This window comes from Oncorhynchus nerka, unplaced genomic scaffold, assembly GCF_034236695.1.
Source record: "Oncorhynchus nerka isolate Pitt River unplaced genomic scaffold, Oner_Uvic_2.0 unplaced_scaffold_835, whole genome shotgun sequence".
NCBI classification, from domain to species: Eukaryota; Metazoa; Chordata; class Actinopteri; order Salmoniformes; family Salmonidae; genus Oncorhynchus; species Oncorhynchus nerka.
In genome coordinates this window covers 255,455-281,363 of record NW_027040436.1, presented here as the reverse complement: position 1 = coordinate 281,363, position 25,909 = coordinate 255,455, and the positions used below count along the sequence as shown (strand labels likewise).

The window sequence follows — 25,909 nt, the reverse complement described above, 5'->3', positions numbered from 1 at the left end:
ACTGTCAATGTCACCATAAAAAAAAAGAAAAAAAAAAGACGCTCATATTGCTGAACAATGGAGTAGTACAGAAAGATACACACGTCCATGCAAATACTGACCGTTAAATCAGCCTAATAATCGTATGTGATCGTTCACATAAATGGAGATACATTTGGACAGAGAAAAACAAAGTTGTAATAATTTCTGATCATGTTTGATCTGTGGTCGATTAGTTTCACTTCAGAAGTAAACACGTTGCGTAAAGCCAGACCCTCTCAATCGAGACGACCGTAAATCGATGTCAGCCTTTTGCTGTCGTCCAATAAGTGTTGTATCAACGGGACAAAACTACGCTGTCAAGATGTTTTTAACTTCTGCAATTCGATCTGTTGTATCGCAAACGGTATGGTTATAACAATGTACTCGGGTTATACTAACATTATCAGTCTTATGATCATTACGTTTTATGAGAATTGAATGAAATATGTTGCATGACACTTGACAAGGGCAAGCGGCCTAGCTAGCGGAATGGCTAGCTAACTAGTTGCTAGTTACACCAGCCAATGTTACACTTTCATTTAGAGTCATGATTTAGTCAAATATTAATATGAACAATAATGTTGATTGAACGATTGTGAAAATATATCTTTGTCCTTGTCAGTTCGCTAGCTAAAGCTTCCTGACTGGCTAACTGAGTTAGCTAGCGTAAAAGAGCCTTGCATAGTTTGCTGGCTAGTTTGCTTCACGGCTACCTTACAACTTCTTAATCGTTTTGAATCACAATGGTCATAATTATAACTGGTGCCTCATACTGCCAAATTGTCCTGTTGGTATTGAAGTCTTTAATAAATTCGTTTTGGGTTGGTATTGCATAGAATCAAACCTTATTCACACATTAACATCCTTCTTTTTCTGTCAATGTTCCATCTTCTCAGTCCAGGCAGGTCAGGAGTCTGCACCAGTCCGCTGCCAGAGCTGGAGCTGGGGGCATCTTTGTGGTGAGTGCAGCTGTGTAGGATCTCTAACCTCGCTGATTTCTTACTGTACTATATCCTTAATGTGACTAGCCTCAGAAGCCCAGGCTTCTTACCTACCAAGACGAGATTGGGAAGTATGGCCACACAAGGCTAGTCTGGGTACCAGTCTCTTTAGTTAACATTCCACTCCTTGCCATTCCCGTCATTTGCCAAAGAGACTGGCGTTTGGGCAATCTTAACGTTCAATAATGCAGACGTATTTACGGCACAGTTGTTGATTGCTAGTTGGAAACAACATGAATATTTTCCATGACAACATTATGCAAATTTGGTTGCAATATAGAATTTAATTTAAAGAATAACAACAAACAATAATGGTATGATCTGCTGCGACAATTCGTTCGTGTGAAGGCAGTGTCAATACTCATGTTGTTCAATGTGGCTAGAGAGAGAAATCATCATATGGAAAATATTAGCTGTACAAGATGCAATTGAGCTCCGTTTACTTCGGTTGAAGTAAAGTAAATGAAGGAAAAGAAACAGGAAACAGGAAGTGGCACACGTCATTCCTCACATATACATGGCCTTCAGAAAGTATTCACACCCTTGACTTTTTCAGCATTTTGTTATATTACAGCCTGAATTTAAAACTGATTTAAGATTTGTTTTGGTTACTGGCCCACTACACACAATATCGCAACATGTCAAAGTGGAATTGTTTTTAGATATTAGTTTTTAAATAGTTTTTATACAAATTAATTATATGAAAAACTGAAATGTCTTGAGTCAATAAGTATTCAACCCTTTTGTTTGTGTGCAATAAGTCACATACTAAGTTGCATGGATTCACTCTGTGTGCAGTACGTCACATACTAAGTTGCATGGATTCACTCTGTGTGCAATAAGTCACATACTAAGTTGCATGGATTCACTCTGTGTGCAATAAGTCACATAATAAGTTGCATGGATTCACTCTGTGTGCATTGCAATAATGTTGTTTAACAAGATTTTTGAATGACTACCTCATCTCTGTACCCCACACACACAATTATCTGTCAGGTCCCTCAGTCAAGCAGTGAATTTCAAACACAGATACAACCACAAAGACCAGGGAGGTTTTCCAATGCCTCACAAAGAACAACAACTATTGGTAAAATAAAAAGAGGACATAAAATATCCCTTTGGGTATGGTGTAGTTATTCATTACACTTTGGATGGTGTATCAATACACCCAGTCCCTACAAAGATATAGGCGTCCTTCCTAACTCAGTTGCCGTAGAGGAAGGAAACCACTTGTCCTGAATACATGTTATGTTTGGGTCAAATCCAATACAACACATTAGAGTACCACTCTGCATATTTTCAAGCATAGTGGTGGCTGCATCATGTTATGGGCATGCTTGTAATCAGTAAGGACTGGGATGGTTTTCAGGATCATTTTTTTTCCTTCATGGAGCTAAGCACAGGCAAAGTCCTAGAGGTAAACCTGGTTCAGTCTGCTTTCCACCAGACACTGGGAGATAAATTCACCTTTCTGCAGGACAATAACCAAAAACACAAGGCCAAATCTACACTGCAGTTGCTTACCAAGAAGACACAGAATATTCCTGAGTGGCCTAGTTACAGTTTCGACCTAAATCTGCTTCAAAATCTATGGCAAGACCTAAAAATGGTTCTTTAGCCAACCAATTTGACAGAGCTTGAAGAATTTTGAAAATAATAAATGGGCAAATGTTGTACAATCCAGGTGTGGAAATCTCTTAGAGACTTACCCAGAAAGACTCATAGCTGTAATCGCTGCTATGGGTGCTTCTATGAATTATTGACTCGGGTGTGAGTACTTGTGTAAATATGAGAGTGCATTCGTGAAGTATCCAGATCCCTTCACTTTATCCACATTTTGTTACATTACAGCCTTATTCTAAAATGGATTAAATACTTTCCCCCCTCACACAATACCCCGCAATGACAAAGCAAAAACAGACATTTTTACAAATGTATAAAAAACAGAAAGACCCTTTACTTGAAATTGAGCTCAGGTGCATCGTGTTTCCATTGATCATCCTTGATATGTTTCTACAACTGGACTGGATTCCACCATCAATTCAATTGATTGGACATGATTTGGAAAGGCACAGTGTAGAAGCAGAAACAAAGCCATAAAGAGCTCAGAGACAGGATTGTCCCAAAAATTTTTATATATATATTTTTAATAATATATTTTTTTCTGTGGTATCCATCGCTACAACTCCCATACGGGCTCGGGAGAGACGAAGGTCGAAAGCCTTCGTCTCAACCAAGCCGCACTGCTTCACAGCGCGCATCCAAGCCAGCCGCACCAATGTGTCGGAGGAAACACCGTGCTTGGTTAGCGTGCACTGCGCCCGGCCCGCCACAGGAGTCGCTGGTGCGCGATTAGACAAAGATATCCCTACCGGCCAAACCCTCCCTAACCCGGATGACGCTAAAGCCAATTGTGCGTCGCGGCCGCCTGCGACAGAGCCTGGGCGCGAACCCAGAGTCTCTGGTTGCACAGCTAGCACTGCGATGCAGCGCCCTAGACCACTGCGCCACCCGGGAGGACCTCGGATTGTGTTGATTTTATTTCACTTTTATTTAACCAGGTAGGCCAGTTGAGAACTGCGACCTGGCCAAGATAAAGCAAAGCAGTGCGACAAAAACAACAACAGAGTTACACAATATAAAAATCAACGTACAGTGTGAAGTAAGGAGGTAAGGCAATAAATAGTAGCAAAGTAATTACAATTTAGCAGATTAACACTGGAGTGATAGATGTGAAGAAGATGAATGCGCAAGTAGAGACACAAAGGAGCAAGAGGGTAAGTAATAATATGGGGATGAGGTAGTTGGGTGTGCTATTTACAGATTGGCTGTTTACAGGTACAGTGATCGGTAAGCTGCTCTGACAGCTGATGCTTAAAGTTAGAGAGGGAGATATAAGTCTCCAGCTTCAGTGATTTTTTGCAATTAGTTCCAGTCATTGGCAGCAGAGAACTAGAAGGAAAGGCGGCCAAAGGAATCAAATCAAATCAAATTTATTTATAAAGCCCTTCGTACATCAGCTGATATCTCAAAGTGCTGTACAGAAACCCAGCCTAAAACCCCAAACAGCAAGCAATGCAGGTGTAAAAGCACGGTGGCTAGGAAAAACTCCCTAGAAAGGCCAAAACCTAGGAAGAAACCTAGAGAGGAACCAGGCTATGTGGGGTGGCCAGTCCTCTTCTGGCTGTGCCGGGTAGAGATTATAACAGAACATGGCCAAGATGTTCAAATGTTCATAAATGACCAGCATGGTCGAATAATAATAAGGCAGAACAGTTGAAACTGGAGCAGCAGCACAGTCAGGTGGACTGGGGACAGCAAGGAGTCATCATGTCAGGTAGTCCTGGGGCACGGTCCTAGGGCTCAGGTCCTCCGAGAGAGAGAAAGAAAGAGAGAATTAGAGAGAGCATATGTGGGGTGGCCAGTCCTCTTCTGGCTGTGCCGGGTGGAGATTATAACAGAACGTGGCCAAGATGTTCAAATGTTCATAAATGACCAGCATGGTCGAATAATAGTAAGGCAGAACAGTTGAAACTGGAGCAGCAGCATGGCCAGGTGGACTGGGGACAGCAAGGAGTCATCATGTCAGGTAGTCCTGGGACATGGTCCTAGGGCCCAGGCCAGTTGAAACTGGAGCAGCAGCATGGCCAGGTGGACTGGGGACAGCAAGGAGTCATCATGTCAGGTAGTCCTGGGGCATGGTCCTAGGGCTCAGGTCCTCCGAGAGAGAGAAGGAGAGAATTAAAGAACGCACACTTAGATTCACACAGGACACCGAATAGGACAGGAGAAGTACTCCAGATATAACAAACTGACCCTAGCCCCCCGACACAAACTACTGTAGCATAAATACTGGAGGCTGAGACAGGAGGGGTCAGGAGACACTGTGGCCCCATCCGAGGACACCCCCGGACAGGGCCAAACAGGAAGGATATAACCCCACCCACTTTGCCAAAGCACAGCCCCCACACCACTAGAGGGATATCTTCAACCACCAACTTACCATCCTGAGACAAGGCCGAGTATAGCCCACAAAGATCTCCGCCACGGCACAACCCAAAGGGGCGCCAACCCAGGAAGTGTTGGCTTTGGGGATGACCCGTGAAATATACCTGCATGTGCTACTGGTGGGTGTTGCTATAGTGATCAGTGAGCTGAGATAAGGCGGGGCTTTACCTAGCAAAGACTTAGATGACCTAGAGCCAGTGGGTTTGGCAACGAATATGTAGTCAGGGCCAACCAACGAGAGCATACAGGTTGCAGTGGTGGGTGGTATATGGGGCTTTGGTGACAAAACGGATGGCACTGTGATAGACTACATCCAGTTTTCTGAGTAGAGTGTTGGAGGCTATTTTGTAAATGACATCGCCGAAGTCATGGATCGGTAGGATAGCCTGTTTTGAGGGTATGTTTGGCAGCATGAGTGAAGGAGACATTGTTGTGAAATAGGAAGCCAATTCTAGATTTAATTTTGGATTGGAGATGTTTGATGTGAGTCTGGAAGGAGAGTTTACAGTCTAACCAGACACCTAGGTATTTGTAGTTGTCCACATATTCTAGGTCAGAACTGTCCAGAGTAGGGGTCGGCCGATTTAATTAGGGCCGATTTCAAGTTTTCATAACAATCGGAAATCGGTATTTTTGACCGACTTTTTATTTAATTTTTACACCTTTATTTAACTAGGTAAGTCAGATAAGAACACATTCTTATTTTCAATGACGGCCTAGGAACAGTGGGTTAAATACCTCGTTCAGGGGCAGAACAACAGATTTGAACCTTGTCAGCTCGTAGATTCAATCTTGCAACCTTACAGTTAACTAGTCCAACAGATAGTGAGTCCTCCAGATCAGAGGCAGTAGGGATGACCAGGGATGTTCTCTGTTTAGTGAGTCCTCCAGATCAGAGGCAGTAGGGATGACCAGGGATGTTCTCTGTTTAGTGAGTCCTCCAGATCAGAGGCAGTAGGGATGACCAGGGATGTTCTCTGTTTAGTGAGTCCTCCAGATCAGAGGCAGTAGGGATGACCAGGGATGTTCTCTGTTTAGTGAGTCCTCCAGATCAGAGGCAGTAGGGATGACCAGGGATGTTCTCTGTTTAGTGAGTCCTCCAGATCAGAGGCAGTAGGTATGACCAGGGATGTTCTCTGTTTAATGAGTCCTCCAGATCAGAGGCAGTAGGGATGACCAGGGATGTTCTCTTGATAAGTGTGTGAATTTTGACTATTTTCCTGAATGTGACTATTTTCCTGTCCTGCTAAGCATTCAAAATGTAATGTACTTTTTGGTGTCAAGGAAAATGTATGGAGTAAAAAGTACATTATTTTCTTACGGAATGAAGTGAAGTAGAAGTAGTCAAATATAAATAGTAATGTACAGATAACCCCCCAAAAAAACGTCTTAAGTGAGAAATACTTTAAAGTACTACTTAAGTACTTTACACCACTGGCTAACAAAAGACTATGATGTGACTAACACTAAGAACCTTAAGTCAATATCTCCAACAACAAGGCCATGGCTTGTTTTGTACATGTTCACTGTTGTTAAGGTCTGGCCCTACTCAACTATATGAACCAGCCTTTCATACGCATTGTATCATGCAACTAGGTCTGGCCCTACTCAACTATATGAACCAGCCTTTCATATCATGCAACTACTGTAAGATGTTATAAAATAAAAATATATATCTGAATATATATTGCAATACTCCACTGTATATACAAATATATATATTGCAATACTCTACTGTATATACACAAATATATATTGCAATACTCTACTGTATATACACAAATATATATTGCAATACTCTACTGTATATACACAAATATATATAGCGATACTCCACTGTATATACAAATATATATTGCAATACTCTACTGTATATACAAAAAAAACTCCCTGTCACTAGATGTCATGTGTTAGTGGTTACTGTTGAAACAACAGCACATGGTTGTTGCTTCTACTCAGGTGATGGAAATATGGCATGGTAACAGTCCCTTGGCATAGAGACATGTTGACATGGTAACAGTCCCTTGGCATAGAGACATGGTAACAGTCCCTTGGCATAGAGACATGGTAACAGTCCCTTGGCATAGAGACATGTTGACATGGTAACAGTCCCTTGGCATAGAGACATGTTGACATGGTAACAGTCCCTTGGCATAGCAACCATAGCTTGTGCATGTTTACGATGACCATTTTAACCAGATAACACCAGGATAGGACTGTTCACAAGGGGGCAGTGGTACATTTCCTGTAGTGCCAATATGGCTGCGTTTACACAAGGTGTGTAATTCAGAGACTCCTCCCCCCCTCACTAATTGGTGTTTTTGACCAATCACATCAGTATTTTGTACAAAATTGTTTTCGGAGCTGATCTAATTGGTCAAAAGACCAATTAGTGAGAGAAAAAACATATCAGAATTGGTCTGCCTGTGAACTCGGCTTATGTTGTTGGATACAGCACTCATATTGGTGTAGATAAAAAGGCTTTATCTCAACCACCTTGGGCTTTCCTCTCCCCATAGTGATCTATGGGGGAAGATGGTCCTTTTCCTGACGAGTTGGTAGCTTTACTAATTTAACATTTTGAACTAATACAACATTGTTTTTAGTTTTGGCAGGTACTGGTAGGATTTCTGTAAAACTGACTTCAATATAATGATTAATAATGAATTAATGATTTAATCTGCTTGTTTTCTTTCCACTGCAGCACAGAGACACACCTGACAACAACCCAGATACTCCATTTGAGTTCACTGTGGACAACCTGAAGGTGAGTGGACGATGTCAAGAACATTATTATTTAAAGAAATGACTGCAAATCAAGACTAAAACAACAACTATTAAAACACCGGTTTATTACAATGTAAATCGCATCAATTTCACAACTTTTAACTTTAAAAAAAAAAAAAATGTTTTTTTTTTTTTTATGAAAAAAGCTTTCATAAAACAATCACATGTTCTGTTCTTATCAACAAACCACATCATATAAGCGTCACTAATGAAAGCCGTTTGTTGTTTTAAGAGGATTGATGCTATCATTAGTATGTACCCAGAGGGCCACAAGCAGGCCGCCACCATCCCCGTGTTGGACCTGGCTCAGAGACAGCATGGATGGCTCCCCATCTCAGCCATGAACAAGGTAAATCAATCAATCAATATCCCCATCTCAGCCATGAACAATATGCCGACTGAGGTCATCTGTTTGCTTCAGAATAGAGTATGTTAATCTGGTTTGCTTTTGTGGCAACAGATTTTTTAAATAGGCATAATCAGAATGAATGAGTGGTGTGCTGATGTAGATTTGTTCAACCACAGAGGGGCGGGATCAGTAAGGACGAGCCATTTAGAAACCAGACCAGGGGCGGGATCAGTAAGGACGAGCCATTTAGAAACCAGACCAGGGGCGGGATCAGTAGGGACGAGCCATTTAGAAACCAGACCAGGGGCGGGATCAGTAAGGACGAGCCATTTAGAAACCAGACCAGGGGCGGGATCAGTAGGGACGAGCCATTTAGAAACCAGACCAGGGGCGGGATCAGTAGGGACGAGCCATTTAGAAACCAGACCAGGGGCGGGATCAGTAAGGACGAGCCATTTAGAAACCAGACCAGGGGCGGGATCAGTAAGGACGAGCCATTTAGAAACCAGACCAGGGGCGGGATCAGTAGGGACGAGCCATTTAGAAACCAGACCAGGGGCGGGATCAGTAAGGACGAGCCATTTAGAAACCAGACCAGGGGCGGGATCAGTAGGGACGAGCCATTTAGAAACCAGACCAGGGGCGGGATCAGTAGGGACGAGCCATTTAGAAACCAGACCAGGGGCGGGATCAGTAGGGACGAGCCATTTAGAAACCAGACCAGGGGCGGGATCAGTAGGGACGAGCCATTTAGAAACCAGACCAGGGGCGGGATCAGTAGGGACGAGCCATTTAGAAACCAGACCAGGGGCTTGATCAGTAAGGACGAGCCATTTAGAAACCAGACCAGGGGCGTGTTCAGTAAGGACGAGCCATTTAGAAACCAGACCAGGGGCGTGATCAGTAAGGACGAGCCATTTAGAAACCAGACCAGGGGCGTGATCAGTAACGGACGAGCCATTTAGAAACCAGACCAGGGGCGGGATCAGTAAGGACGAGCCATTTAGAAACCAGACCAGGGGCGGGATCAGTAAGGACGAGCCATTTAGAAACCAGACCAGGGGCGTGTTCAGTAAGGACGAGCCATTTAGAAACCAGACCAGGGGCGTGTTCAGTAAGGACGAGCCATTTAGAAACCAGACCAGGGCGTGATCAGTAAGGACGAGCCATTTAGAAACCAGACCAGGGGCGGGATCAGTAAGGGCGAGCCATTTAGAAACCAGACCAGGGGCGGGATCAGTAAGGACGAGCCATTTAGAAACCAGACCAGGGGCGGGATCAGTAGGGACGAGCCATTTAGAAACCAGACCAGGGGCTTGATCAGTAGGGACGAGCCATTTAGAAACCAGACCAGGGGCGGGATCAGTAGGGACGAGCCATTTAGAAACCAGACCAGGGGCGGGATCAGTAGGGACGAGCCATTTAGAAACCAGACCAGGGGCGGGATCAGTAGGGACGAGCCATTTAGAAACCAGACCAGGGGCTTGATCAGTAAGGACGAGCCATTTAGAAACCAGACCAGGGGCGTGTTCAGTAAGGACGAGCCATTTAGAAACCAGACCAGGGGCGTGTTCAGTAAGGACGAGCCATTTAGAAACCAGACCAGGGGCGTGATCAGTAAGGACGAGCCATTTAGAAACCAGACCAGGGGCGTGATCAGTAAGGACGAGCCATTTAGAAACCAGACCAGGGGCGGGATCAGTAAGGACGAGCCATTTAGAAACCAGACCAGGGGCGGGATCAGTAAGGACGAGCCATTTAGAAACCAGACCAGGGGCGGGATCAGTAAGGACGAGCCATTTAGAAACCAGACCAGGGGCGTGTTCAGTAAGGACGAGCCATTTAGAAACCAGACCAGGGGCGTGTTCAGTAAGGGGGCGAGCCATTTAGAAACCAGACCAGGGCGTGATCAGTAAGGACGAGCCATTTAGAAACCAGACCAGGGGCGGGATCAGTAAGGACGAGCCATTTAGAAACCAGACCAGGGGCGGGATCAGTAAGGACGAGCCATTTAGAAACCAGACCAGGGCGGGATCAGTAAGGACGAGCCATTTAGAAACCAGACCAGGGGCGTGATCAGTAAGGACGAGCCATTTAGAAACCAGACCAGGGGCGTGATCAGTAAGGACGAGCCATTTAGAAACCAGACCAGGGGCGGGATCAGTAGGGACGAGCCATTTAGAAACCAGACCAGGGGCGGGATCAGTAGGGGCGAGCCATTTAGAAACCAGACCAGGGGCGAGCCATTTAGAAACCAGACCAGGGGCTTGATCAGTAGGGACGAGCCATTTAGAAACCAGACCAGGGGCTTGATCAGTAGGGACGAGCCATTTAGAAACCAGACCAGGGGCTTGATCAGTAGGGACGAGCCATTTAGAAACCAGACCAGGGGCTTGATCAGTAGGGACGAGCCATTTAGAAACCAGACCAGGGGCTTGATCAGTAGGGACGAGCCATTTAGAAACCAGACCAGGGGCGGGATCAGTAAGGACGAGCCATTTAGAAACCAGACCAGGGGCGGGATCAGTAGGGACGAGCCATTTAGAAACCAGACCAGGGGCGGGATCAGTAAGGACGAGCCATTTAGAAACCAGACCAGGGGCGGGATCAGTAGGGACGAGCCATTTAGAAACCAGACCAGGGGCGGGATCAGTAAGGACGAGCCATTTAGAAACCGACTCCAGCATCCATTACTGGACTGATTATACTTAAGTCAATGCTACACCTTTTTTGTTAATGAGCCTCCATTTTATTTTTATTTTTATTTTTAAAACATACATTTTCCTCTCTTCTCCCAGGTGGCCGAGGTGCTTGAGGTCCCTCCGATGAGGATCTATGAGGTAGCGACGTTCTACACCATGTTCCTGAGGCAGCCGGTGGGCAAGTACCACATCCAGATCTGCACTACAACTCCCTGCATGCTTTGCGACTCCGACAGCATCCTGGAGGCCCTCCAGAACAAACTGGGTAAGAGATCGACAGGCGGACCCAGACATGAAAGGAGATCAAAGTGAAGATGGGATAAACAAATGTTGATTTTGTTATTTTTATTATTGTCTATATGACAGATGAACATTACATTTACATTTTACATTTAAGTCATTTTAGCAGACGCTCTTATCCAGAGCGACTTACAAATTGGTGCGTTCACCTTAAGACATCCAGTGGAACAGCCACTTTACAATAGTGCATCTAAATCTTTTAAGGGGGGTGAGAAGGATTACTTTATCCTATCCTAGGTATTCCTGAAAGAGGTGGGGTTTCAGGTGTCTCCGGAAGGTGGTGATTGACTCCGCTGTCCTGGCGTCGTGAGGGAGTTTGTTCCACCATTGGGGGCCAGAGCAGCGAACAGTTTTGACTGGGCTGAGCGGGAACTGTACGTCCTCAGTGGTAGGGAGGCGAGCAGGCCAGAGGTGGATGAACGCAGTGCCCTTGTTTGGGTGTAGGGCCTGATCAGAGCCTGGAGGTACTGAGGTGCCGTTCCCCTCACAGCTCCGTAGGCAAGCACCATGGTCTTGTAGCGGATGCGAGCTTCAACTGGAAGCCAGTGGAGAGAGCGGAGGAGCGGGGTGACGTGAGAGAACTTGGGAAGGTTGAACACCAGACGGGCTGCGGCGTTCTGGATGAGTTGTAGGGGTTTAATGGCACAGGCAGGAGCCCAGCCAACAGCGAGTTGCAGTAATCCAGACGGGAGATGACAAGTGCCTGGATTAGGACCTGCGCTGCTTCCTGTGTGAGACAGGGTCGTACTCTGCGGATGTTGTAGAGCATGAACCTACAAGAACGGGCCACCGCCTTGATGTTAGTTGAGAACGACAGGGTGTTGTCCAGGATCACGCCAAGGTTCTTAGCGCTCTGGGAGGAGGACACAATGGAGTTGTCAACCGTGATGGCGAGATCATGGAATGGGCAGTCCTTCCCCGGGAGGAAGAGCAGCTCCGTCTTGCCGAGGTTCAGCTTGAGGTGGTGATCCGTCATCCACACTGATATGTCTGCCAGACATGCAGAGATGCGATTCGCCACCTGGTCATCAGAAGGGGAAAGGAGAAGATTAATTGTGTGTCGTCTGCATAGCAATGATAGGAGAGACCATGTGAGGTTATGACAGAGCCAAAACATGTGTCTGTGTGGCCATTTACATTTTTATTTTATTTTTTACCTCACATGGAGGAGGGGTTTTGTGATAGGCCAGTAGGAGGATGGGTTATTGGCCATTTGGTTTTGTGATAGGCCAGTTTGTGAGGCCAGGATGGGTTATTGGCCATTTGGTTTGTGATAGGCCAGTAGGAGGATGGGTTATTGGCCATTTGGTTTGTGATAGGCCAGTAGGAGGATGGGTTATTGGCCATTTGGTTTGTGAGGCCAGTAGGAGGATGGGTTATTGGCCATTTGGTTTGTGATAGGCCAGTAGGAGGATGGGTTATTGGCCATTTGGTTTGTGATAGGCCAGTAGGAGGATGGGTTATTGGCCATTTGGTTTGTGATAGGCCAGTAGGAGGATGGGTTATTGGCCAGTTTGGATAGGATAGGAGGATGGGTTATTGGCCATTTGGTTTGTGATAGGCCAGTAGGAGGATGGGTTATTGGCCATTTGGTTTGTGATAGGCCAGTAGGAGGATGGGTTATTGGCCATTTGGTTTGTGATAGGCCAGTAGGAGGATGGGTTATTGGCCATTTGGTTTTGTGATAGGCCAGTAGGAGGATGGGTTATTGGCCATTTGGTTTGTGATAGGCCAGTAGGAGGATGGGTTATTGGCCATTGGGTTATTGGTTTTGGTTTGTGATAGGCCAGTAGGAGGATGGGTTATTGGCCATTTGGTTTGTGATAGGCCAGTAGGAGGATGGGTTATTGGCCATTTGGTTTTGTGATAGGCCAGTAGGAGGATGGGTTATTGGCCATTTGGTTTTGTGATAGGCCAGTAGGAGGATGGGTTATTGGCCATTTGGTTTGTGATAGGCCAGTAGGAGGATGGGTTATTGGCCATTTGGTTTGTGATAGGCCAGTAGGAGGATGGGTTATTGGCCATTTGGTTTTGTGATAGGCCAGTAGGAGGATGGGTTATTGTCCATTTGGTTTGTGATAGGCCAGTAGGAGGATGGGTTATTGGCCATTTGGTTTTGTGATAGGCCAGTAGGAGGATGGGTTATTGGCCATTTGGTTTGGCCAGTAGGAGGATGGGTTATTGGCCATTTGGTTTGTGATAGGCCAGTAGGAGGATGGGTTATTGGTCATTTGGTTTGTGATAGGCCAGTAGGAGGATGGGTTATTGGCCATTTGGTTTTGTGATAGGCCAGTAGGAGGATGGGTTATTGTCCATTTGGTTTTGTGATAGGCCAGTAGGAGGATGGGTTATTGGCCATTTGGTTTTGTGATAGGCCAGTAGGAGGAGGGTTATTGGCCATTTGGTTTGTGATAGGCCAGTAGGAGGATGGGTTATTGGCCATTTGGTTTGTGATAGGCCAGTAGGAGGATGGGTTATTGGCCATTTGGTTTTGTGATAGGCCAGTAGGAGGAGGGTTATTGTCCATTTGGTTTGTGATAGGCCAGTAGGAGATGGGTTATTGGCCATTTGGTTTGTGACCTCACATGGAGGGGTTATCCTGGCCGAATGGATAATTTCTTTCTTAATAAACTTAAACTTGATGAAAACTTGTCATTTAGATCTATGGGCTATTGACATAGTCAGTCACCTCGCTACCTTACATTTGTAAGCTATCCAAAACAACTTTGAGATGCAAGTCCGTTACATTCATTGTTTGATTGGGATAAATCCATGCATAAACGACCAAAGTCCTATTCATAGAATAGAGCGAAGGGAATATAGGATATGTTGTTTTTAACTGCTAGTAGACACAAGATGCACTACATGACCAAAAGTATGTGGACACCCGATTCCAAAATTCATAGGTATTAATATGGAGTTGGTCTGCCACTTTTGCTGCTATAACAGCCTCCACTCTTCTGGGAAGGCTTTCCACTAGATGTTGGAACATTGCTGCTATAACAGCCTCCACTCTTCTGGGAAGGCTTTCCACTAGATGTTGGAACATTGCTGCTATAACAGCCTCCACTCTTCTGGGAAGGCTTTCCACTAGATGTTGGAACATTGCTGCTATAACAGCCTCCACTCTTCTGGGAAGGCTTTCTACTAGATGTTGGAACATTGCTGCTATAACAGCCTCCACTCTTCTGGGAAGGTTTTCCACTAGATATTGAAACATTGCTGCTATAACAGCCTCCACTCTTCTGGGAAGGTTTTCCACTAGATGTTGGAACATTGCTGTGGGGACTTGCTTCCATTCAGCCAGAAGAGCATTGGTGAGGTCAGGTACTGATGTTGGGCGATTAGACCTGGCTCACAGTTGTCGTTCTAATTCATCGCAAAGGTGTTTGTTGAGGTCAGGGCTCTGTGTTAGAAGCACAGAATCATCTAGAACGTCATTGTTATGCTGTAGAGTTCGGATTTCACTTCACTGGAACGAAGAGGCCTGAACCATGAAAAACAGCCCCAGACCATTATTCCTCCTCCACCAAACTTTACAGTTGGCACTATGCATTTGGGCAGGTAGCGTTCTCCTGGCACTCGCCAAACCCAGATTCGTCCGTCGGACTGCCAGATGGTGAAGCGTGATTCATCACTCCAGAGAACGTGTTTCCACTGCTCCAGAATCCAATGGCGGCAAGATTTACTCCACTCCAGCCAACGCTTGGCATTACGCATGGTGATCTTAGGCTTGTGTGCGGCTGCTCTGCCATGGAAACCCATTTCATGAAGCTCCCGACGAACAGTTCTTGTGCTGACGTTGCTTCCAGAGGCAGTTTGGAACTCGGTAGTGAGTGTTGCAACCGGGGACAGACGGATTTTATGCGCTTCAACACTTGACGGTCCCGTTCTGTGAGTTTGTGGGGTCTACCTCTTCCTGACTGAGCTGTTGTTGCTTCTCAACGTTTGCACTTCACAATAACAGCCCATACAGTTATAGCAGGGCAGAAATTTGACAAACTGACTTGTTGGAAAGGTGGCATCCTATGACGGTGCCACGTTGAAAGTCACCGAGTTCTTCAGTAAGGACCATTCTACTGTCAATGTTTGTCTATGGAGATTGCATGGCTGTGTGCTCGATTTGTATACACCTGTCGGCAACGGGTGAGGCTGAAATAGCAGAATCCACTCATTTGAAGGGGTATCCACATACTTTTGTATATATAGTGTAATTAGTGTGTCCGAAATAAGATAATGAAGAATGGGTGTAGGCTATAGTCTATAGCTGTGTGCTGTGAGACTGTTCTTCACTGCTCTACACCAGTCCAGTTCAAATAGGGTCAACCATCATCTGTCACATTACGATTTCGTTACCAATCGACGATGGCTGTCAATCGTCGTAGATAGATGATGCGATTGTAATATCGCCCAACCCTAGTGTACACAACAGTAATGGATTGTTTAGAGTCGAGCATTAAGCTAGCTTCAGAGATCTAGGAGAACTAAGAATCAATTAAAATTATTTTTCACTCCTACTTAACGATGATAGCTAAACCTATACCTGTATATTTTTTTGTGAATATTAAGTAGTTTCTTTTGCAGTGTCAAGATGCTGGGTTCCAGTCGGTTTCTACTCTCTTTCCAACTCTTTATCCAATTGTCATGCAGAACATGTTTGGCTTGACAATGGCAATGTCGTTGACAAAAGCACAAACTGATCTGGGATCCGTTCACCAATCCTTCCATCAGATCAGTCTTATAAGCCGAAACATCTTCCTCCTCCTCCTCCTCCTCTCTCAGGCATCAAGGTAGGAGGGATGACGTCAGACAAGATGTTCTCTCTCATAGAGGTGGAGTGTCTTGGTGCCTGTGTTAACGCTCCCATGGTCCAGATCAACGACAACTACTACGTGAGTATACTGGATCTGGGAATGGCCAGGGAACCTCACCATACTTATGTGCCGATACAATATGTATTGCGATTCAATACTGTGATTTAAAAAATAAAAAAAACATTTATTGTGATTCGATGTTCCAAACAATATTGCTTACCATATGTCTGCTGCAGAGGAACAAGAGTCATGAATGAGTAAACAAGTTTTGATCAGTCATTGAAATAAAAGTACTGAAAACAAACAGGCTCCCGATTTTTAAAAAAAAAATATGGAGAACAAGTTGTGAAGGAAAAACACTGGTGCAGGTACAGCGGACTAGCACTGAGATAATACTGAGATATTCTCATGATGATACCTGCAAAAATATTAGAGTAGTTGGTCTCTTCTCTAGTTCTCCATTAGTACCGTCTGTTAGTTGGTCTCTAGTTCTCCATTAGTACCGTCTGTTAGTTGGTCTCTAGTTCTCCATTAGTACCGTCTGTTAGTTGGTCTCTAGTTCTCCATTAGTACCGTCTGTTAGTTGGTCTCTAGTTCTCCATTAGTACCGTCTGTTAGTTGGTCTCTAGTTCTCCATTAGTACCGTCTGTTAGTTGGTCTCTAGTTCTCCATTAGTACCGTCTGTTAGTTGGTCTCTAGTTCTCCATTAGTACCGTCTGTTAGTTGGTCTCTTCTCTAGTTCTCCATTAGTACCGTCTGTTAGTTGGTCTCTTCTCTAGTTCTCCATTAGTACCGTCTGTTAGTTGGTCTCTTCTCTAGTTCTCCATTAGTACCGTCTGTTAGTTGGTCTCTTCTCTAGTTCTCCATTAGTACCGTCTGTTAGTTGGTCTCTAGTTCTCCATTAGTACCCTCTGTTAGTTGGTCTCTTCTCTAGTTCTCCATTAGTACCCTCTGTTAGTTGGTCTCTTCTCTAGTTCTCCATTAGTACCGTCTGTTAGTTGGTCTCTAGTTCTCCATTAGTACCCTCTGTTAGTTGGTCTCTAGTTCTCCGTTAGTACCGTCTGTTAGTTGGTCTCTAGTTCTCCGTTAGTACCGTCTGTTAGTTGGTCTCTAGTTCTCCATTAGTACCGTCTGTTAGTTGGTCTCTAGTTCTCCATTAGTACCGTCTGTTAGTTGGTCTCTAGTTCTCCATTAGTACCGTCTGTTAGTTGGTCTCTAGTTCTCCATTAGTACCCTCTGTTAGTTGGTCTCTAGTTCTCCATTAGTACCCTCTGTTAGTTGGTCTCTAGTTCTCCATTAGTACCCTCTGTTAGTTGGTCTCTAGTTCTCCATTAGTACCGTCTGTTAGTTGGTCTCTAGTTCTCCATTAGTACCGTCTGTTAGTTGTTCTCTAGTTCTCCATTAGTACCGTCTGTTAGTTGGTCTCTAGTTCTCCATTAGTACCGTCTGTTAGTTGGTCTCTAGTTCTCCATTAGTACCGTCTGTTAGTTGGTCTCTAGTTCTCCATTAGTACCGTCTGTTAGTTGGTCTCTAGTTCTCCATTAGTACCGTCTGTTAGTTGGTCTCTAGTTCTCCATTAGTACCGTCTGTTAGTTGGTCTCTAGTTCTCCATTAGTACCGTCTGTTAGTTGGTCTCTAGTTCTCCATTAGTACCGTCTGTTAGTTGGTCTCTAGTTCTCCATTAGTACCGTCTGTTAGTTGGTCTCTAGTTCTCCATTAGTACCGTCTGTTAGTTGGTCTCTAGTTCTCCATTAGTACCGTCTGTTAGTTGGTCTCTAGTTCTCCATTAGTACCGTCTGTTAGTTGGTCTCTAGTTCTCCATTAGTACCGTCTGTTAGTTGGTCTCTAGTTCTCCATTAGTACCGTCTGTTAGTTGGAAAACCACTAAGGCTCTCTGTAAACCACAACCCTCGTGCTGAATTAAGCAGAACTGATTGTTTTTTTTTGTAATTGAATAAATATAGCAATACAAATTTCACTCATTTAGGTTATCGAACTGGTTTTATGTGTCAGGGTAGTTTTACTGGGTAACTAGACTGGTTTGATGTATCAGGGTGGTTTTACTGGGTAAATAGACTGGTTTTATGTGTCAGGGTAGTTTTACTGGGTAACTAGACTGGTTTTACGATGTCAATAGTTTTACTGGGTAAATAGACTGGTTTGATGTATCAGGGTGGTTTTACTGGGTAAATAGACTGGTTTGATGTGTCAGGGTGGTTTTACTGGGTAAATAGACTGGTTTGATGTGTCAGGGTGGTTTTACTGGGTAAATAGACTGGTTTGATGTATCAGGGTGGTTTACTGGGTAAATAGACTGGTTTGATGTATCAGGGTGGTTTTACTGGGTAAATAGACTGGTTTGATGTATCAGGTTTTACTGGGTAAATAGACTGGTTTTACTGGGTAAATAGACTGGTTTGATGTATCAGGGTGGTTTTACTGGGTAAATAGACTGGTTTGATGTATCAGGGTGGTTTTACTGGGTAAATAGACTGGTTTGATGTATCAGGTGGTTTTACTGGGTAAATAGACTGGTTTGATGTATCAGGGTGGTTTTACTGGGTAAATAGACTGGTTTGATGTGTCAGGATGGTTTTACTGGGTAAATAGACTGGTTTGATGTATCCGGTGGTTTTACTGGGTAAATAGACTGGTTTGATGTATCAGGGTAGTTTTACTGGGTAAATAGACTGGTTTGATGTATCAGGGTGGTTTTACTGGGTAAATAGACTGGTTTTTTTACTGGGTAAATAGACTGGTTTGATGTATCAGGCTGGTTTTACTGGGTAAATAGACTGGTTTGATGTCAGGATGGTTTTACTGGGTAAATAGACTGGTTTGATGTATCAGGGTGGTTTTACTGGGTAAATAGACTGGTTTGATGTATCAGGTGGTTTTACTGGGTAAATAGACTGGTTTGATGTATCAGGGTGGTTTTACTGGGTAAATAGACTGGTTTGATGTATCAGGGTGGTTTTACTGGGTAAATAGACTGGTTTGATGTATCAGTGGTTTTACTGGGTAAATAGACTGGTGATGTATCAGGTGGGTTTAAATAGACTGGTTTTATCTGGGTTTTAAAATAGACTGGTTTGATGTATCAGGGTGGTTTTACTGGGTAAATAGACTGGTTTGATGTATCAGGGTGGTTTTACTGGGTAAATAGACTGACTGGTTTGATGTATCAGGGTGGTTTTACTGGGTAAATAGACTGGTTTGATGTATCAGGTGGTTTTACTGGGTAAATAGACTGGTTTGATGTATCAGGATGGTTTTACTGGGTAAATAGACTGGTTTGATGTATCAGGGTGGTTTTACTGGGTAAATAGACTGGTTTGATGTATCAGGGTGGTTTTACTGGGTAAATAGACTGGTTTGATGTATCAGGGTGGTTTTACTGGGTAAATAGACTGGTTTGATGTATCAGGATGGTTTTACTGGGTAAATAGACTGGTTTGATGTATCAGGTGGTTTTACTGGGTAAATAGACTGGTTTGATGTGTCTGGGTAAATAGACTGGTTTGATGTATCAGGTGGTTTTACTGGGTAAATAGACTGGTTTTATCTGGGTTTTAAATAGACTGGTTTGATGTATCAGGGTGGTTTTACTGGGTAAATAGACTGGTTTGATGTATCAGGTGGTTTACTGGGTAAATAGACTGGTTTGATGTATCAGGATGGTTTTACTGGGTAAATAGACTGGTTTGATGTATCAGGGTGGTTTTACTGGGTAAATAGACTGGTTTGATGTGTCAGGATGGTTTTACTGGGTAAATAGACTGGTTTGATGTATCAGGGTGGTTTTACTGGGTAAATAGACTGGTTTTTACAGTTTGATGTACTGGTGGTTTTAAATAGACTGGTTTGATGTATCAGGGTGGTTTTACTGGGTAAATAGTGGTTTTTTTACTGGGTAAATAGACTGGTTTTACTGGAAATAGACTGGTTTGATGTGTCAGGATGGTTTTACTGGGTAAATAGACTGGTTTGATGTATCAGGGTGGTTTTACTGGGTAAATAGACTGGTTTTACTGGGTAAATAGACTGGTTTGATGTATCAGGGTGGTTTACTGGGTAAATAGACTGGTTTTACTGGGTAAATAGACTGGTTTGATGTGTCAGGATGGTTTTACTGGGTAAATAGACTGGTTTGATGTATCAGGGTGGTTTTACTGGGTAAATAGACTGGTTTGATGTATCAGGTGGTTTTACTGGGTAAATAGACTGGTTTGATGTATCAGGGTGGTTTACTGGGTAAATAGACTGGTTTGATGTATCAGGGTGGTTTTACTGGGTAAATAGACTGGTTTTACTGGGTAAATAGACTGGTTTGATGTGTCAGGATGGTTTTACTGGGTAAATAGACTGGTTTGATGTATCAGGGTGGTTTTACTGGGTAAATAGACTGGTTTGATGTATCAGGGTGGTTTTACTGGGTAAATAGACTGGTTTGATGTATCAGGGTGGTTTTACTGGGTAAATAGACTGGTTTGATGTATCAGGGTGGTTTTACTGGGTAAATAGACTGGTTTGATGTGTCAGGGTGGTTTTACTGGGTAAATAGACTGGTTTGATGTATCAGGGTAGTTTCATTGTCTGAATGTGGATCTGTGATGTGTTGCTGCCCTCTGGCTTACAGGAGGACCTGAGTCCTAAAGACATTGATCAGATCATTGACGAACTGAAAGCTGGACAAGTCCCTCCTCCTGGACCCAGGTATGAATGTCTATCGCCTCATATCATATTTACGGTCCTGTGTTTTGCTCAATTGTATGCCGTAGTAAGATTTTATCATTTTATTTTAAAAACGTAAGCAATTGACTGAGGATGGTGCTAGACCATCTGACAAAGAATTTGGGAAGTTTGATGAAGACGTTTAAAAAAATATATTTAAAAAATGAATGTTTAAAAAAATCCAGGCATGTGGCATGATTGCGAGAAACACAGGCTCCTAACTCATATACAATATAACAGCATGTTGTTCAGCAGTGAACTGTGTCGAGGACATAGTACTGGACTGGTCCTAACTCATATACAATATAACAGCATGTTGTTCAGCAGTGAACTGTGTCGAGGACATAGTACTGGACTGGTGCTTTGCCTATCCATACAATGTAACAGCTCGTTGTCTATCGGTGAACTGTGAAGACTAACGTTTTGACACACACTGGTGCTTTTTACAACCGGTTGATCGTTGGATCTAGCAAAGAAATTGATAGAGATCTAAGTAAACTATTGTTTCGTGTGTGTGTGTGTGTGTGTGTGTGTGTGTGTGTGTGTGTGTGTGTGTGTGTGTGTGTGTGTGTGTGTGTGGTGCATTCAGAAAGTATTCAGACCCCTTGAATTTTTTCCAACATTTTGTTACATTAGTCTTATTATAAAAATGTATTAAATTGTCCCCCCAATCAACACACAATACCCCATAATGACAAAGCAAAACACATGTTTTTAAAAATGTTAGTACATTTATTATAAATGTTTAAAAAACTGATCAATTACATAAGTATTCAGACCCTTTATTCAATATTTTGTTGAAGCACCTTTGGTAGCGATTACAGCCTCATCTTCTTGGGTATGATGCTACAAGATTGGCACACCTGTATTTGGGAGTTTCTCTCATTCTTCTCTGCAGATCCTCTCATGCTGTCAGGTTGGATGGGGAGCGTTGCTGCAGAGCTATTTTCAGGTCTCTCCAGAGATGTTTGATCGGGTTCAAGTACCAGCTCTGGCTGGGCCACTCAAGGACATTCAGAGACTTGTCCCGAAGCCACCCCTGCGTTATCGTGACTGTGTGCTTTGGGTCACTGTCCTGTTGAAAGGTGGATCTTAGCCCCAGCCTGAGGTCCTGAGCGCTCTGGAGCAGGTTTTCAGCAAGGATCTCTGTACTTTGCTCCGTTCATCTTTCCCTCGATCCTGTCCCTGCTGCTGAAAAACATCCCCACAGCATGATGCTGCCACCACCCATGCTTCACCGTAGGGATGGTGCCAGGTTTCCTCCAGATGTGACGTTTGGCATTCAGGCCAAAGAGTTCAATCTTGGTTTCATCAGACCAGAGAGTCTTGTTTCTCCTGGTCTGAGTCCTTTAGGTGCCTTTTGGCAAACACCAAGCGGGCTGTCATGTGCCTTTTGATGAAAACCTGCTCCAGAGCGCTCAGGACCTCAGACTACGGCGAACTTCCAACAGGACAAACGACCCTAAAGACACAGCCAAGATAACGCAGGAGTGTTTTCGGGACAAGTTTCTGAATGTCCTTGAGTGGCCCAGCCAGAGCCCGGACATGAACCCGATCGAACATCTCTGGAGAAACCTGAAAATAGCCGTGCAGCGACGCTCTCCATCCAACCTGACAGAGCTTGAGAGGATCTGCAGAGAAGAATGGGAGAAACTCCACAAATACAGGCGTGCCAAGCTTGTAGCCCAAGAAGACTCGAGGCTGTAATCACTGCCAAAGGTGCTTCAACGAGTAAAGGGTTCTGACTACTTATGTAAATGTGATGTTTCTATTTTTTTTTTATAGATTGAATATATTCGCAAACATTTCTAAAAAAAAAAAACTACAGTTTTTTCTTTGTCACTATGGGGTATTGTGTGTAGATTGGAGGGGGGGGGAAAGGATTTAATCCATTTTATAAAAAGGCTGTAACTGAACAAAATGTGGAAGAAGTCAAGGGATCTGAATACTTTCTGAATGCACGTATAATTATTTTAACATTTTCCTCATTTTAACTACAAAAACAAACCTGCTGTTTTTACATTTGTTGATTTTTTTTCTTTTTTTGGGGGGGGGGGGCGGGTCGTTGCTGGAAATTAATATAAAGTAGAAAAAAAACGTGTTTGTTGACATTTCCTAAATGTAATAATTCTTCGTTGTTATTTATCTTCCAGGAACGGCCGTTTCTCCTGTGAGCCAGCAGGTGGACTGACATCTCTGTCTGAGCCTCCTCCTGGACCTGGTTTTGGTGTTAGAGCTGATTTATAAAACACCTGAACAACAGGACGCCCAGGCATAACTTCACTAAGGTGTTCATAAGTGTATGAACTTAATAATAATAATAATGTAAATAAAATGTCCATTTAATTGTGCTTTTGGTGTCTGACTGTGTCCATTTGTATTTGAGAACATTAGAAGACATATCCTTGCTATTTTCTTTGGCAATAAAGTTAAATCTCGGTTGAAAATGAGCACCTCATAGACTTACTGTGTATCTATGAACAGCACCTTATACAGTGCACTACTTTTGACCAGGGCCCATAGGATGTAGTGCACTACTTTTGACCAGGGCCCATAGGATGTAGTGCACTATAGGATGTAGTGCTACTTTGACCAGGGCCCATAGGATGTAGTGCACTACTTTTGACCAGGGCCCATAGGATGTAGTGCACTACTTTTGACCAGGGCCCATAGGATGTAGTGCACTACTTTTGACCAGGGCCCATAGGATGTAGTGCACTACTTTTGACCAGGGCCCATAGGATGTAGTGCACTACTTTTGACCAGGGCCCATAGGATGTAGTGCACTACTTTTGACCAGGGCCCATAGGATGTAGTGCACTACTTTTGACCAGGGCCCATAGGATGTAGTGCACTACTTTTGACCAGGGCCCATAGGGCTCTGCTACACAACTATTTTCAGGTCTCTCCAGAGATGTTCGATCGGGTTCATGTCCGGGCTCTGGCCCGGGCCACTCAAGGACACTCAGAGACTTGTCTAGTGCGCTACATAGGGAGGACGTACATCTATATAACATGGGGAGAGGGAGACCTCTGACTAGGATGTAAAGTGGAGCATTTATAATCATGTAAATTAAATACCAATTTAATTGTTCTTGGTGTTGGATTGATTCTGTGTGTCAGTTGAGGTTAAAGACTTGCTAATTATCTCTTGATAATAAATGGATACATACAGCAGTATTTACCTTAAAAATGGAGGTACCGTTCATTAGAAACAGCCGAGATTACATTCAAGGCAGATTTGACAAAAGTGAATCTCCTTTAAAAATAACCCGAGAAAGAATAGGATCAAGAATCAATCTGTCAGCTGCTACATTTCACACAGCAATTTACAACCAACTTGATTTATTTTATTGAGAGCGAAATTGAACTACTGAGTGTAAAGTAAAAATGAAACGTACACAAACACCGTTGTAAAATCTACATTTGCGATGCATTGCCTCTTTAAGCAGATAGCCTTGACAGATATGGTGCAATTACCCTCATGTTCAAACCATGCCAATGATAATCTAAACGTACCCTAAACAAAGACTCCTATGTTACAACCGCCTCTGTCATCTCCATTCAAGCCCGGATGCTGATTGCTCGTCGCCGTGTATAAACCACTGCCCCCCCATTCTGATTTTTAAGCTCGTTTTCTTCCGCAATGTAATATTCCCCTACCGCGCATGCGCTTTAATAGTCATCTAATGCAAATATCACTGCGCCACAACAATCCAATGTAGCTAGAGTGATGCAACACATTTACGGAACTAGTATACAAGTCTATACATTCAGTTACAATTAAAAAAAGTATTGTATTGAAACCATTTAACAAGACAGGACGTTTCCACTGCACTAGTCTGATTACCTGCTTGTGTTACTTCTTCATCCGACATGTTCGAGAACATTCCCACCGGCCGCAGAGTCAAGCGGAAAAGATGACGTCACCGGCTCTCTCTCTCTCTCTGTGTCTCTCTCTCTTTCTCTCTCTCTCTCTCCCTCTCTCTGTCTCTCTCCCTCCCTCTCTCTTTCTCTCTCTCTCTCTTTCTCTCTCTCTCTCCGTCTCTCTCTCTCTCTACCAAATGACACACAAGGTTCAACAAGCAAAATACTCCCCATTCTCTTGTCTCTAAACAGAATTTAAAATATATATCTATTAATATATATATATTTAAAAAAAAATACCACTATAAATATGCATGCTAGTAAATAACGATGGTGATGCCAAAGCCTTTCTATACGATTTTTTTTGTGTGTGAAATGTTTTAAAATGAGGTAAATCTGCTTGACATTACCCCCCTTGGGCTAAAGTGGACCACATGACCGCTCTCCGCCAATGGGACAGACGTTTGGCATGTTTTTCTGCGTGTGGTGTGGGGGTTTCCTCCTCGAGACGGACGGACTGTTTTCAAACCCACAGCAATACAACTGGAAAACAGACGTCAGGCTAATACAGCTACTGTTCATGTCCCAATCATTTCAGGAAAATTACTCTTTATATTCACGTTGTTCATATTCATGGATGAACACGAATGAACAAGCGGAAAACAAAACGCATTGGAAAAGGTAAGCAGAAAGTAAGATTTTTTATATATATATATAGTATTTTTTACAAATGTGTCCAATGTATCAGAACCCAGTTAGCCATCTGGCTAGTTAGCAAGGTAGCTAACTTTTGGACGTAACTGCGTTCAAATAAATGTAATGTTATGACACAGCGGGGTAGTTTTTGAGTTTGTTACGATCATGTGTTTTAGATACACGTGTATATTTAGTTACAGGCATTTTTTTTATTGTGGTTAAGTTGTTGTTTTTTTGCGCAGAAGAATATGGAGAATTGTAACGTGTGTTGCTAGTGTCGAGGGCAAGACGGGTTGACAACTAGCTGGCTAGTTGGTTGGTTAGCTGGCTAGTTGGTTGGTTAGCTGGCTAGTTGGTTAGCTGACTAGTTAGGTGGCGAGTTAGTTGGTTAGCTGGCTAGTTAGCTGGTTACCTTCAGTTAGCCGATGTTCATAGCGACGGTAACGAGGTGGAAAACGGCAATGGGGCTTTTCGCCTCAGCGGCCTTTTGTTTTATACTGGCTTGTTTTGTTCTCCAAACGTACCATAAGACTTAAAAATGTTCTCCAAACGTACCATAAGACTTCAAAATGTTCTCTAAACGTACTATGCTGCACAGTAAATTGACCAGTTTATGTTCGCATGTTACGT

The 25,909-nt window shown here is 43.6% G+C and overlaps 1 protein-coding gene and 1 long non-coding RNA gene across 2 annotated transcripts; one reads left to right on the top strand and one right to left on the bottom strand.

The window, feature by feature from the left end:
- Positions 1–224: 224 nt before the first annotated feature.
- LOC115124239 (NADH dehydrogenase [ubiquinone] flavoprotein 2, mitochondrial) lies at positions 225–23,067 on the top strand. Its single transcript, XM_029653625.2, has 8 exons — positions 225–385; positions 918–980; positions 7,735–7,797; positions 8,050–8,166; positions 10,965–11,133; positions 15,951–16,060; positions 20,622–20,698; positions 22,870–23,067. The coding sequence occupies exons 1-8, from the start codon at positions 281–283 to the stop codon at positions 22,961–22,963; spliced, it is 798 nt and encodes a 265-aa protein (XP_029509485.1). The 5' UTR covers positions 225–280; the 3' UTR covers positions 22,964–23,067.
- Positions 1,589–24,668, bottom strand: LOC135571037 (uncharacterized). The gene is made up of 2 exons (XR_010463628.1): positions 24,567–24,668; positions 1,589–4,740 (listed from the first exon to the last, which is right to left on the bottom strand). It is a non-coding gene; the product is annotated as an uncharacterized LOC135571037 (long non-coding RNA).
- Between the last annotated feature and the right edge of the window lie 1,241 nt (positions 24,669–25,909).

Excerpts from the sequence above, each read along its gene's own strand:
- LOC115124239 (XM_029653625.2), top strand. The coding sequence starts at position 281 with ATGTCAGCCTTTTGCTGTCGTCCAATAAGTGTTGTATCAACGGGACAA. Across the intron at positions 386-917 it reads GATCTGTTGTATCGCAAACG|TCCAGGCAGGTCAGGAGTCT; the intron begins GTATGGTTATAA and ends CCATCTTCTCAG. Across the intron at positions 20,699-22,869 it reads GTCCCTCCTCCTGGACCCAG|GAACGGCCGTTTCTCCTGTG; the intron begins GTATGAATGTCT and ends TTTATCTTCCAG.